This window comes from Muntiacus reevesi, chromosome 3, assembly GCF_963930625.1.
Source record: "Muntiacus reevesi chromosome 3, mMunRee1.1, whole genome shotgun sequence".
Lineage (NCBI taxonomy): Eukaryota > Metazoa > Chordata > Mammalia > Artiodactyla > Cervidae > Muntiacus > Muntiacus reevesi.
In genome coordinates, this window is record NC_089251.1 from 188,634,872 (window position 1) to 188,650,053 (window position 15,182).

Genomic DNA, 15,182 nt, shown 5'->3' on the forward strand with positions numbered 1-15,182 from the left:
TGGATTAATGCCAACATTGAAAGAAGGAAAGTGAAAAGTGGAAGTGAAATTTGCTCAGTGTCCGACTCTTTGCCACCCCGTGGGCTATACAATCCATGGAATTCTCCAGGCCAGAATACTGGAGAAGGTAGCCTTTCTAAGGGATCTTCCCAACCCAGGGATCAAACTCAGGTCTCCCACGTTGCAGGTGGATTCTTTACCAATTAAGCCACCAGAGAAGCCCAACAATACTAGAGTGGGTAGCCTATCCTTTCTTTAGGGGATCTTCCCGACACAGGAATCGAATCAGGGTCTCCTGCATCACAAGCAGATTCTTTACCAGTTGAGCTATCAGGGAAGCCCTTTAAAGAAAGATTAATGCCAGTTCTCAAACTTTGCCAAAAAACAAACAAATGAATGAAGAGGAGAGAATATGCCAAGATTCATTTTATGAGATTAACATTACCCTGATACCAAAGCCAAATAAGGATACTAAAGAAAAAGAAAATTACAGGCCAATACCTTCATGAATTTAGACCAAAAAAATTCAACAAAATACTAGTATGATAAATTCAACAGCACATTATAAGGATCATATACCAAAGTCAAGTGAGATTTATCCCTGGGATACAAGGATGGTTACTACTAGTCTTCTCATAACCCCAGTTTCAAATCTAACTTTGCAAGAAATCTGACTTCCAGTTCAGGACAAATTACTTCTATCTCACTTGACAGTTTGCTGATCCTGGACCTTCTTTTGTCTGTTCTCATTCACAATGAGACAAGAAAATGTTCTCACTAGAGTCCGTGACCCTTTGGTAGTCACAGGTATATCTCAGGGCACTGTGGTATTAGAACATGCTCAGTCTCCAGGCAGTTTGATGGGACACTGGAGATGAGATCCTAGACTTCCTTAAAGTGATGCCTTCTGTCACATACCTCGTCTCAAGCCTACCATTCTCTGGAGGTCCTAATCCTAGCTCTTTTACCACATCTACTTATAATTGGGCCTCCTAGAAATGAAAAGCCCATTTTGCCTTGGTGATGTCTTCACACATTAAAGAGATGATCAAACTATTAAAAAATAGTTTAAATCTTCGAAAGGGAAGACTCTCAAAGGCCCAATATTTCACCAGTGTCCTTTCAAACTTTCTGTGGGATGAACAAGTCAAATAATTCCACTTGTAAAGGGGCTCAGTTCAGCCTGGTTAGATAAATTCCCTTTGGGACCCAGGTTTTGATATCTAGACTACTAGAGGAAATGCAGAAAAGGAAATAGAAACTGAGTGTTGTTTATTACTTTCCAGGACACAGTGACTCAGCAGCAAGGGACAAATCCTGAATTTGGAGCCAGTTCTGTCAGAGACCCAACCTCTTAATCTGTTAGCTTAAGATCTGCCTCAAAGAGTGAGGGGGAGGTTGAATAGACAAAGCCCTTTGTGTTGAACGGGGAAGTAATTTATCTTTCTACAGTCAAGGAATGTTAGTTCTGGAATTAGCAGTAGAAATAATTAGGTCTAATCTTCTCATTTTCATACTGTAAAATTTTCATACTGCTCCGGGAGTTGGCGATGGACATGGAGGTCTGGCAAAAAGAGTCGGACATGACTGAGCAACTGAACTGAATCCTCTCATTTTACAAATGATGAATCTAAGGTCCAGAAAAGGTAATCATCTTAGAGTCAAACAGCTTTTTTAAAAGATAATTTAGGGAGGAGCCAAGATGGTGGAGGAATAGGACTGGGAGACCACTTTCTCCCCTACAAATTCATCAAAAGAACAATTGAACGCAGAGCAAACTTCACAAAACAACTTCTGATCACTAGCTGAGGACATCAGGCGCCCAGAAAAGCAGCCCATTATCTTCAAAAGGAGGTAGGACAAAATATAAAAGATAAAAAGAGAGACAAAAGAGCTAGGGACGGAGACCCGTCCCGGGAAGGGAGTCTTAATAGAGGAAGTTTCCAAACACCAGGAAACCCTTGCACTGGCGGGTCTGGGGGAAGTTTTTGAATCTCAGAGGGCAACCTAACTGGGAGGAAAAATAAATAAAACCCACAGATTACGTGCCTAAAAGCAACTCCCAGCAGAAAAGTACCCCAGACGCCAGCATCCGCCACCAGCAAGTGGGGGCGGAACGGAGAGAAGCGGGCGGCATTGCTTAGGGTAAGGACCGGGCCTGAGTGCCCTGAGGACAATCGGAGGGAGCTAACGTGAGATAGCAACTTAAACTGTGGGATAGCAAGAGAGAGAAAGAAAATTAACCGGCCCGAACACGCTGCCGGCCTTCGCAGAACAAAGGGTCTGAGCAAGTCCAGAGAAGAGCTCGCAGGCTGCTGACCGGTCCAGCCCCGACGGAGGCAGGAGGCAGGGGGGAGGGGAAAGGGGCAGGCTCCGCCCCAGGGACCGCATCCCCTGCCCCACTGCAAACAGGCCTCCAGTTTCTAACCAAAGACTTCCTGAGATTCTGGATGGTAGACATCTGCCGGGAGGGTTGCGGCGAGACACAGGGCGCAAGCGGGAACTGGGGCTGGGGCTGTGGAGGGGAGAAGGCGCACACACTCGGGGAGAGTGCGGGGAGACTGCGCCGATCAAACTCCTGGCTGCCTGAGCTTCTTGGGCCGGGGAAGGCACAAAACGCAGGCGCAGCCGAGCCCGCGCTTTTGTGGAACACCCGAGGGCTGGAACCGCGCTCAGCGCACGGCCCGCTCCATATAGAGCAGCCGGGAGCCTGAGCAGCGTAGACCGGGAAAGCAGCGCCAGCCCCTCCCCGCAGCGCGAGGGAGCTAGCAACCGTAACAAGAGACCACCTCCGCCCGCCTGTGTCAGGGCGGAAATTAGACACTGAAGAGACCGGCAAACAGACGCCAAATAAACAAAGGGAAGCGCTTCAGAAGGGACCGGTGCAACAGATTAAAATCCCTGTAGATAAAACCGACTACACCAGAAGGGGCCTATAGATATCGAGAAGTGTAACCTGGAACAAGGAGCTATCTGAAACTGAACTGAACCCACAATGACTGCAACAGCTCCAGAGAAATTCCTAGATATATTTTTACCTTAAAAAAAAAATTAATTAATTAATTAATTTCTTTTCTTTTTTATTTTTTCTCTTTTATTTTCTTTTAAAATTCCCTGTTACTCCCCCATTACTCCTTAACTTTCATTTTCATAGATTTTTATGATTTTTTTAATTAGGAAAAAAATTTTTTTCTTGTTTTTTTTCATTTTCTTTTTTTTTTTCTTTTTCTCTTATTTTCTTTTAAAGTCCTCTATTACTCCTCTACTACTCCTTAATTTTCATTTTCATTTCACTATAACCTTGCAAAAAAAAAAGAGAAGCCCTATTTTTAAACCGAAATTCATATATATTTCTAAAATTTTCTGTGTTTTAGTTTTTGTTTTTAATATTGTATTTTTAAGAGTCTAACCCCTACTCTAGATTTTTAATCTTTGTTTTTCAGTATGTGATATAAATTTTGGACATTTAAGAATCCAATATTCAGTTCCCATTTTTATTCAGGAGTGTGTTGATTACTCTCTCCCACTTTTGACTCTCCATTTTCTACCTCAGATCACCTCTATTTCCTCCTTTCCCCTTCTCTTCCCAATCCAATTCTGTGAATCTTTGTGGGTGTCTGGGCTACAGAGAACACTCTGGGAACAGACAACTGCATAGATCTGTCTCTCTCCTCTTGAGTCCCCCTTTTTCTCCTCCTGACCATCTCTATCTCCCTCCTCCCTCTCCTCTTTTTCATGTAACTCTGTGAACCTCTCTGGGTGTCCCTCACAGTGGAGAATCTTTTCATATTAACCTAGAAGTTTTATTATCAGTGCTATATAGTTGGAGAAGTCTTGAGACTACTGGAAGAATAAAACTGAAATCCAGAGGCAGGAGACTTAAGCCCCAAACCTGAGAACACCAGAAAACTCCTGACCGTCCAAAAGCCCCCATACCTACACTGAAACCAACCACCACCTAAAAGCCAGTAAGTTTCAGAACAAGACATACCATGCAAATTCTCCAGCAACGCAGGAACATAGCCCTGAACGTCAACATACAGGCTGCCCAAGGTCACACCTAACACACAGACCCATCTCAAAACTCATTACTGGGCACTCCATTGCACTCCAGAGAGAAGAAATCTAGTTCCACGCACCAGAACACCGACACAAGCTTCCCTAACTAGGAAACCTTGACAAATCAATCGTCCAACCCCACCCACTGGGTGAAACCTCCACAATAAAAAGGAACCACAGACCTCCAGAATACAGAAAGCCCACTCCAGACACAGCAATCTAAACAAGATGAAAAGGCAGAGAAATACCCAACAGGTAAAGGAACATGAAAAATGCCCACCAAGTCAAACAAAAGAGGAGGAAATAGGGAATCTACCTGAAAAAGAATTTAGAATAATGATAATAAAAATGATCCAAAATCTTGAAAACAAAATGGAGTTACAGATAAATAGCCTGGAGACAAATATTGAGAAGATGCAAGAAATGTTTAATAAAGACCTAGAAGAAATAAAAAAGAATCAATTAAAAATGAATAATGCAATGAATGAGATCAAAAACACTCTGGAGGGAACCAAGAGTAGAATAACGGAGACAGAAGATAGGATAAGTGAGGTGGAAGATAAAATGGTGGAAATAAATAAAGCAGAGAGGAAAAAAGAAAAAAGAATCAAAGGAAATGAGGACAACCTCAGGGACCTGGGACAATGTGAAACGCCCCAACATTTGAATCATAGGAATCCCAGAAGAAGAAGACAAAAAGAAAGGCCATGAGAAAATACTTGAGGAGATAATAGCTGAAAACTTCCCTAAAATGGGGAAGGAAATAGCCACCCAAGTCCAAGAAACCCAGAGAGTCCCAAACAGGATAAACCCAAGGCGAAACACTCCAAGATATGTGTTAGTCAAATTAACAAAGATCAAACACAAAGAACAAATACTAAAAGCAGCAAGGGAGAAACAACAAATAACACACAAAGAGATTCCCACAAGGATAATAGCTGATCTTTCAATAGAAACCCTCCAGGCCAGAAGGGAATGGCAGGACATATGTAAAGTAATGAAAGAGAATAACCTACAACCTAGATTACTGTACCCAGTAAGGATCTCATTCAGATATGAAGGAGAATTCAAAAGGTTTACAGACAAGCAAAAGCTGAGAGAATTCAGCACCACCAACCCAGCTCTTCAACAAATGCTAGAGGATCTTCTCTAGATAGGAAACACAGAAGGGTTGTATAAATGTGAACCCAAAACAACAAAGTAAATGGCAACGGAACCATACCTATCAATAATTACCTTAAATGTAAATGGGTTGAATGCCCCAACCAAAAGACAAAGACTGGCTGAATGGATACAAAAACAAGACCCCTATATATGCTGTCTACAAGAGACCCACCTCAAAACAAGAGACACATACAGACTAAAAGTGAAAGGCTGGAAAAAAATATTTCACGCAAACGGAGTCCAAAAGAAAGCAGGAGTCGCAATACTCATATCAGATAAAACAGACTTTCAAATAAAGGCTTTGAAAAGAGACAAAGAAGGACACTACATAATGATCAAAGGATCAATGCAAGAAGAAGATATAACAATTATAAATATATATGCACCCAACATAGGAGCACCGCAATATGTAAGGCAAATGCTAACGAGTATGAAAGAGGAAATTAATAGTAACACAATAATAGTGGGAGACTTTAATACCCCACTCACAACTATGGATAGATCAACTAAACAGAAAGTTAACAAGAAAACACAAAGTTTAAATGACACAATGGACCAGCTAGACCTAATTGATATCTATAGGACATTTCACCCCAAAACAATCAACTTCACCTTTTCCTCAAGTGCACACGGAACCTTCTCCAGAATAGATCACATCCTGGGCCATAAATCTAGTCTTGGTAAATTTAAAAAAGTTGAAATCATTCCAGTCATCTTTTCTGACCACAATGCAGTAAGATTAGATCTCAATTACAGGAAAAAAATTGTTAAAAATTCAAATATATGGAGGCTAAATAACATGCTTCTGAATAACAAACAAATCACAGAAGAAATCAAAAATGAAATCAAAATATGCATAGAAATGAATGAAAATGAAAACACAACAACCCAAAACCTATGGGACACTGTAAAAGCAGTGCTAAGGGGAAGGTTCATAGCATTACAGGCTTACCTCAAGAAAGAAGAAAAAAGTCAAATAAATAACCTAACTCTACACCTAAAGCAACTAGAGAAGGAAGAAATGAAGAACCCCAGGGTTAGTAGAAGGAAAGAAATCTTAAAAATTAGGGCAGAAATAAATACAAAAGAAACTAAAGAGACCATAGCAAAAATCAACAAAGCTAAAAGCTGGTTTTTTGAAAAAATAAACAAAATTGACAAACCATTAGCAAGACTCATTAAGAAACAAAGGGAGAAGAACCAAATTAACAAAATTAGAAATGAAAATGGAGAGATCACAACAGACAACACTGAAATCCAAAGGATCAAAAGAGACTACTACCAGCAGCTCTATGCCAATAAAATGGACAACTTGGAAGAAATGGACAAACTCTTAGAAAAGTATAACTTTCCAAAACTGAACCAGGAAGAAATAGAAGATCTTAACAGACCTATCACAATGATGGAAATCGAAGCTGTAATCAGAAATCTTCCAGCAAACAAAAGCCCAGGACAAGATGGCTTCACAGCTGAATTCTACCAAAATTTAGAGAAGAGCTAGCACCTATCTTACTCAAACTCGTCCAGAAAATTGCAGAAGAGGGTAAACTTCCAAACTCATTCTTTGAGGTCACCATCACCCTAATTCCAAAACCAGACAAAGATGCCACATAAAAAGAAATCTACAGGCCAACATCACTGATGAACATAGATGCAAAAATCCTTAACAAAATTCTAGCAAACAGAATCCAACAACATATTTAAAAAATCATACACCATGACCAAGTGGGCTTTATCCCAGGAATGCAAGGATTCTTTAATATCTGCAAATCAATCAATGTAATACACCACATTAACAAATTGAAAGATAAAAACCATATGATTATCTCAATAGATGCGGAGAAAGCCTTTGACAAAATTCAACACCCATTTATGATTAAAACTCTCCAGAAAGCAGGAATAGAAGGAACATACCTCAACATAATAGCTATATATGACAAATCCACAGCAAGCATTACCCTCAATGGTGAAAAATTGAAAGCATTTCCCCTGAAATCAGGAACAAGACAAGGGTGCCCACTCTCACCACTACAACTCAACATAGTTTTGGAAGTTTTGGCCACAGCAATCAGAGCAGAAAAAGAAGTAAAAGGAATCCAGATAGGAAAAGAAGAAGTGAAACTCTCACTGTTTGCAGATGACATGATCCTCTACACAGAAAACCCTAAAGACTCTTCCAGAAAATTACTAGAGCTAATCAACGAATATAGTAAAGTTGCAGGATATAAAATTAACACACAGAAATCCCTTGCATTCCTATACACTAACAATGAGAAAACAGAAAGAGAAATTAAGGAAACAATACCATTCACCATTGCAACAAAAAGAATAAAATACTTAGGAGTATATCTATCTAAAGAAACAAAAGACCTATACATAGAAAACTATAAAACACTGATGAAAGAAATCAAAGAGGACACCAGCAGATGGAGAAACATACCGTGTTCATGGACTGGAAGAATCAATATTGTCAAAATGACTATTCTACCCCAAAGCAATCTATAGATTCAATGCAATCCCTATTAAGCTACCAACAGTATTTTTCACAGAACTAGAACAAATAATTTCACAATTTGTATGGAAATACAAAAAACCTCAAATAGCCAAAGTAATCTTGCAAAAGAAGAATGGAACTGGAGGAATCAACCTGCCTGACTTCAGACTCTACTACAAAGCCACAGTCATCAAGACAGTATGGTACTGGCACAAAGACAGAAATACAGATCAATGGAACAGAATAGAAAGCCCAGAGATAAATCCACGAACCTATGGACACCTTATCTTCGACAAAGGAGGCAAGGATATACAATGGAAAAAAGACAACCTCTTTAACAAGTGGTGCTGAGAAAACTGGTCAACCACTTGTAAAAGAATGAAACTAGAACACTTTCTAACACCATACACAAAAATAAACTCAAAATGGATTAAAGATCTAAATGTAAGACCAGAAACTATAAAACTCCTAGAGGAGAACATAGGCAAAACACACTCCAACATGAATCACAGCAGGATCCTCTATGACCCACCTCCCAGAATATTGGAAATAAAAGCAAAAATAAACAAAAAAAAAGCTTTTGCACAACAAAGGAAACTATAAGCAAGGTGAGAAGACAGCCCTCAGATTGGGAGAAAATAATAGCAAATGAAGCAACAAAGGATTAATCTCAAAAATATACAAGCAACTCCTGCTGCTCAATTCCAGAAAAATAAATGACCCAATCAAAAAATGGGTCAAAGAACTAAACAGACATTTCTCCAAAGAAGACACACAGATGGCTAACAAACACATGAAAAGGTGCTCAACATCACTCATTATCAGAGAAATGCAAATCAAAACCACAATGAGGTACCATTACACGCCAGTCAGGATGGCTGCTATCCAAAAGTCTACAAGCAATAAATGCTGGAGAGGGTGTGGAGAAAAGGGAACCCTCTTACACTGCTGGTGGGAATGCAAACTAGTACAGCCACTAGTGGCAAACAGTGTGGAGATTTCTTAAAAAACTGGAAATAGAACTGCCATATGACCCAGCAATCCCACTTCTGGGCATACACACCGAGGAAACCAGATCTGAAAGAGACATGTGCACCCCAATGTTCATCTCAGCACTGTTTATAATAGCCAGGATGTGGAAGCAACCTAGATGCCCATCAGCAGACAAATGGATAAGGAAGCTGTGGTACATATACACTATGGAATGTTACTCAGCCATTAAAAAGAATTCATTTGAATCAGTTCTAATGAGATGGATGAAACTGGAGCCCATTATACAGAGTGAAGTAAGCCAGAAAGATAAAGAACATTACAGCATACTAACACATATATATGGAATTTAGAAAGATGGTAACGATAACCCTATATGCAAAACAGAAAAAGAGACACAGAAATACAGAACAGACTTTTGAACTCTGTGGGAGAAGGCAAGGAAGGGTAGGATGTTTCAAGAGAACCGCATCGAAACATGTGTATCATTTAGGGTGAAACAGATCACCAGCCCAGGTTGGATGCATGACACAAGTGCTCAGGCCTGGTGCACTGGGAAGACCCAGAGGGATCGGGTAAAGAGGGAGGTGGAAGGGGAATCGGGATGGGGAATACATGTAACTCCGTGGCTGATTCATGTCAATGTATGACAAAACCCACTACAATTTTGTAAAGTAATTAGCCTCCAACTAATAAAAATAAATGAAAAAAAAATCAAAAATACAAACAAAAAAATAAAAAATAATTTGGAGGAAAATAAAACTGTCATAAAATTTGAGGACCATGGAGGTAAAAGAGGGCCTAATGAAAGGAGGAAGTAAGAGAGGAATTGCAGGGCACTGAACAGCGTGGGGCCTGGAGCCAGCCCTCTGATATTTCTCAGCTTCACGTCCTTGGCTAGTCTATTCCTCTTTTATTTTATTTTATAATGGAGTATAGTTTATTTACAACATCGTGTTAGTTTCAAACGTACAGCAAAGTGATTCAGTCACACGTGTATCTATTCTCTTTCAGATTTTTTTCCCCCATATATAGGTTATTACTCCATTCCTCTCTATTACTAACTTTATAAAATTGTGCCCTCACACAGTATTATACTCCCCAAGATAAGACTCATACTAAGATGCCAGGAATAATTGAAGGAGAACTTAAGATGTTTTCTCTGAGCAACAAGGACTTGGCCTGGTTCGGAGAATTCTCTCTTAACTCTTTGAAAATGCTTATTGAGAAATGGGTGTGTGAGAGAATAGATGCCAAACAAGAAGTGTACCAGGCTCATGGTAATTCACCATGATAAGCCTGCATTTTCATTTCTGCCCCTGACAAGCCCTGTTTCAGATGTGGCTGAAAGGGTTCATTGTGTAACTTAAAATCTGTACTCACTTATGCAATAAGAACCATAAGTGAAACACATCAGGGGGGAAAAGGAGAAACTATTTCAATAATTTATGGAATTACTCTAAATCCATGCAAGGTACACTATGTATATAGTCTAGTGGTATTTCTGTTAGGTGGGAAGTGAACATTTTACAGATGTAGAGACTGGGGCACCAGCAGGGGAATAAACTTGCTAGTAAGAGGTGGAGCCAGGTTCCAGGCATCTTGACTCCAGAACTGGTCAGAGATGCTGGGCTTTTCGCCTATGGCTGTTCTTGTTTAGTTGCTCAGTTGTGTCCAACTCTTTGTGACCCCGTGACTGTAGTCCACCAGGTTCCTATGCCCATGGCATTTCCCAAGCAAGAATACTGGAGTGGAATGCCATTGCCTTCTGCAGGGGATCTTCCCAAACCAGGGTTCAGACTCGCATCTCTTGCACTGGAAGGCAGAGTCTTTACCCCTGAGCCACAAGGGAAGCCCCTTCATGTCTGGGAGCCTCGGTATAGGGCTGGTCTGTCTGGTATACTCAGGCTCCTCCAGGCTCCTATTCTTACTGGTCATATCCACCTTGCTAAAAGCCAGAATCTAGATATGACAAGCACCATTTTTGAGACAGTATCTAGGAACAGATGTTCATAGAGCAGGAGTTATATTCAATTACAAAACAAATCAAAATAAACAAAAAGATGAACATGCTGCAAAAAGAGGAGGAGCCAGCAAGTGTAAAATAGATATCAATAGTAAAGTCATCAAAACTCTTGAGAGGAGCTGGGCTGAGACAAACCACTAACATTAAAGGTCAAAAAGAAAGCTGCACCATTTAGAGATTAACTAACTAGTTAATCTGTCATCCATACACATCTGATTGTAGGAGGCTTACTCAGTTTATTGATGTTAGGTATTAGAGTACTCCATGTCTGTAAATATTCAGCTCTAAATCCATCCATGGAAAACAAAATAACTGGTGGCAGGTCAAACCTGAAAATGGAAAACAAAAATTTAGACCAGTATCTTGATTTTTTTCAAAAAGACTCTTTTCTATACTACTTATATAATTCTCTAAATTTGAGAATGCTAAGAAAGTACAGTCAGAAATAGTTCTAAGTTTTCCTTTTTCTTTTTAAATATTTCTCTTTATAATCAGTGTTTCCAGTACATTGTTAATCCATATAAAAACGTACAATGTTTTTTCAAAAGGTGTTACATAAATTATCTGGGTCTTTCGACTTGGGAATCTAACATCCTTTGAGTTCTAGAGTTTAAACAGTTTTGGCTAACTTTATTTTCATTTTCCCCTTGTCACTGACTATCTGTGATACCCAAATATACCATGTAAGAAACTTGCCTAGCCCTGAGTATTTACAATGAACAGGCAGTGAGCGATGGAGAAAAATCAGGGGCTTCGGCCTCAGAAAGACTTAAAATCTATTCTCTTCACTAACAAAACATCAACAGAAATGGGATTCTATATTGTAGACCTTTCACAATTCTGGCTTTGGCTAAAGATCTGAAAGCAATGATTCCTGAGTTCAATGCTCACACTCAAAATTACATGTTACAATTATTCTGCCACTTTTTGGATGCATAGCAGCTTTGTTATGGTATATGGAATTCATGAGCTCTGAAACTTATGTTTTATTATTCTAAAGTTCTACATTTTGAACTTTCAGGATATTAGTATTAACTTCCAAAGCATTACAATTTCATTTTAGATGAGTATGTGAGTTACAATAATGAAAGGTAACTTTGGGTTATAGTCAGCGACTATCTTTTTTTCCATCTAATATTTTTTTTCACTTCTAAAATTGTATTTGTATTTTATACACACACAATTAAAGATGTATAGCTTCATAATCCTTTTCCATACTAAACGCCACTGTGTAGCCATCACCCAGATCACAAAACAGAATAATACTTAGAATCTTTCCCTCATGCACTCATCTACTCAAAAACTTCTGCAAACCACACCTCACTAAGATGATCAATATCTTGACTTCTAACAGCATAGATTAGCTGTGTCTATTTTTGTACTTAGATTTATACGCAACAGAATCACACAGTGTGTATTCCATTGTGTCTAGCTGCTTTTACTTAACATTATGCTTGAGGTCCATCCATAATTTTGCATATGGTTATAGATCATTCATTCTCATGGCTGTCTAGAAGTCCAGTGATTCATCCTGTTGATGGGCATTTGAATACTTTCCAGTTTAGGGCTATGATGAATAACAACTATGAACACAGTAACTTTGTTTTGAATTCTAAACATAGTGCATGCAAATAAGAATGGCAAAGACATTTTCAACTCTGTGCTCAAGCAGTTTATCTACACTTTTGAATAAGAATGTGTTTCCAAGGAATTTGGTTAGAATATGTCTTTAAAAATTCTGACAAACGCCCAGTATTATCATACAGAAAATTTTGAATGCTGTTATCAGCTAAAAACAAAAATAACTTCAGTTTCTCTCAATATGTTTGAGTAGAGCTAATATATATATATATATATATATATATATATATATATACATACATATATATATATATTAGCATAGCCATCTATTTGCACATTATCAAGGAAATTGTGAGGAGAGTCTTGACGATGTCCATTTGGTCTCCCAGAATATACATTTACTGAAGAGTAACCCATTTAACAAATATCTGAGGCGGGCTTTGCATTAGATGGGCTTCCCCTATAGCTCAGTATCCGCCTGCCATGTGGGAGACCTGAGTTCAACCCCTGGGGTGAGAAGATCCCTTGGAAAAGGAAAACGCTACCCACTCCAGTGTTCTAGACTGGAGAATTCAAGGACTGTTACAGTCCATGGGGTCTCAAAGAGTCAGACACGACTGAGCGACTTTCACTTCACTTGTGCTGAAAAAGCGAAAGTTAAGTCACTCAGTCCTGTTCAACTCTTTGCAACCCCATGGACTGCAGCCCACCAGACTCCTCCATCCATGGGATTTTCCAGATAAGAGTACTGGAGTGAGTTGCTGTTTCCTTCACCGGGAGATCTTCCCGACCAAGGGATTGAACCCGGGTCTCCTGTATTGCAAGCAGACGCTTTACCATCTGAGCCACCAGGGCAACTGTCACCTGTGCTAGATACCGAGATAAAGGCACTAAGGAATCACAGCCTCTAACTGTGTGTGCGCGCTTAGCCGCTCACTTGTGTCTGATTCTTTGAGGCCCCATGGACTGTAGCCCGCCAGGCTCCTCTGTCTATGGGATTCTCCAGGCAAGGGTACTGGCGTAGGTTGCCATTCCCTTCTCCAGGGGATCTTCTCAACCCAGGGATCAAATCCAGTCTCCTGCATTGCAGGCAGATTCTTTTTCATCTGAGCCACCAGGAAAGCCCCATAGCCCTTGTCTAGAGGGTGAAATTAAGAAGTAAACAGAAGTGATTAAGGACTAGATTTAGGTACAGGATGCTATTCAAGTACATAGATTCGGTATTGCTAATGTGAAAGCAGGCTCCGCAGGGGGTATGACATGTGAAGTGACCCTTAAAGAACAAACAGAAATGATCTGAAAAGAGAAAGGGACCAATGTTTCACTCAGAGAAATCACACAGCACAAAAGCCCATTGAGTTGAACGACGCATGCAACAACATTTATGAGCCTTAGAAACACGGGGCTAAGCAAACAAGAGAAAACAAAAGACAGACTTAGGAGGATATGTGGTATGAGTGCATTTACATAAAATTCTAAAACATGAATCTATGGTGATGAACAATACGAAAAGATATGACACTGAAAAATGAACTCCCCAGGTTGGTTGGTGCCCAACTTGCTAGTGGAGAACAGTGGAGAAGTAACTCCAGAAAGAATGAAGAGATGGAGCCAAAGCAAAAACAAACACCCAATTGTGGACTTCTGATGCTGTAAAGAAAAATATTGCATAGGAACCTAGTCTATGAATCAAGGTAAATTGAAAACGGTCAAACAGGAGATGGCAAGAGTGAACATTGACATTTTAGGAATCAGTGAACTAAAATAGACTGGAATGGGTGAATTTAACTCAGATGACCATTATATCTACTACTGTGGGCAAGAATCCCTTAGAAGAAATCGATTAGCCTTCATAGTCAATAAGAGAGTCCAAAATGCAGTACTTGGATACAATCTCAAAAACGACAGAATGATCTCTATTAGTTTCCAAGGGAAACCATTCAATATCACAGTAATCCAAGTCTATGCCCCGACCAGTAATGCTGAAGAAGCTGAAGTTGAATGGTTCTATGAAGACTTACAAGATTTTCTAGAACTAACACCCAAAAAAGACATCCTTTTCATTTCTGGGGACTGGAAGGCAAAAGTAGAAAGTAAAGAGATACCTGGAGTAACAGGCAAATTTGACCTTGGAGTACAAAATGAAGCAAGGCAAAGATGGAGAAGCTCTATACAATCAGCAAAAACTGTGGTGCTGGAGAAGACTCTTGAAAGTCCCTTGGACTGCAAGGAGATCCAACCAGTCAATCATAAAGGAAATCAGTCCTGAATATTCATTGGAAGGACTGATCCTGAAACTGAAGCTCCAATACTTTGGCCACCTGTTGTGAAGAGCTGACTCATTGGAAAAGCCCCTGATGCTGGGAAAGACTAAAGGCAGAAGAAGGGGATGACAGAATGTGAGATGGTTGGATGGCATCACTGACTCGATGGTCATGAATTTGAGCAGACTGCAGGAGTTGGTGATGAGCAGGGAAGCCTGGAGTGCTGCAGTCCATGGGTTGTAAAAAGTCACACATGACTGAGTGACTGAACTGAACTGAACTGAACTGAACTGATGGTGATGAAAATCAGAACAGAGACATCTTTCTGGGGACTTGGAAATATTCTATATGTTGGAAATATTCTATATCTGTGGGTTACATAGGTTTCTGAATTTCTAAAAATTATACTGAAGTGTGAATACTTCAATGCACAAGAACTACATCTCAAAAATTAAGAACAGAAAATTTGGACTGTTTACAGTGTGTAGAAAACAATCATCCAGGAATTTAAGTGACATATTGCAATTTGTGTTCAGTTCTGTTCAGTTGCTCAGTTGTGTCCGACTCTTTGTGACCCCATGGACTGCAGCATGCCAGGCCTCCC

General features: G+C 39.8%; 1 protein-coding gene across 1 annotated transcript in view; it reads right to left on the reverse strand.

Moving 5' to 3' along the window:
* The window catches only part of ENPP3 (ectonucleotide pyrophosphatase/phosphodiesterase 3), an 81,854-nt gene that overhangs the window by 49,753 nt on the left and 16,919 nt on the right, over positions 1-15,182 (reverse strand). Inside the window, exon 6 of the mRNA XM_065927792.1 lies at positions 10,965-11,062. Within this exon, the coding sequence (XP_065783864.1) occupies positions 10,965-11,062 (98 nt within the window). The remainder of the gene's footprint in view (positions 1-10,964; positions 11,063-15,182) is intronic.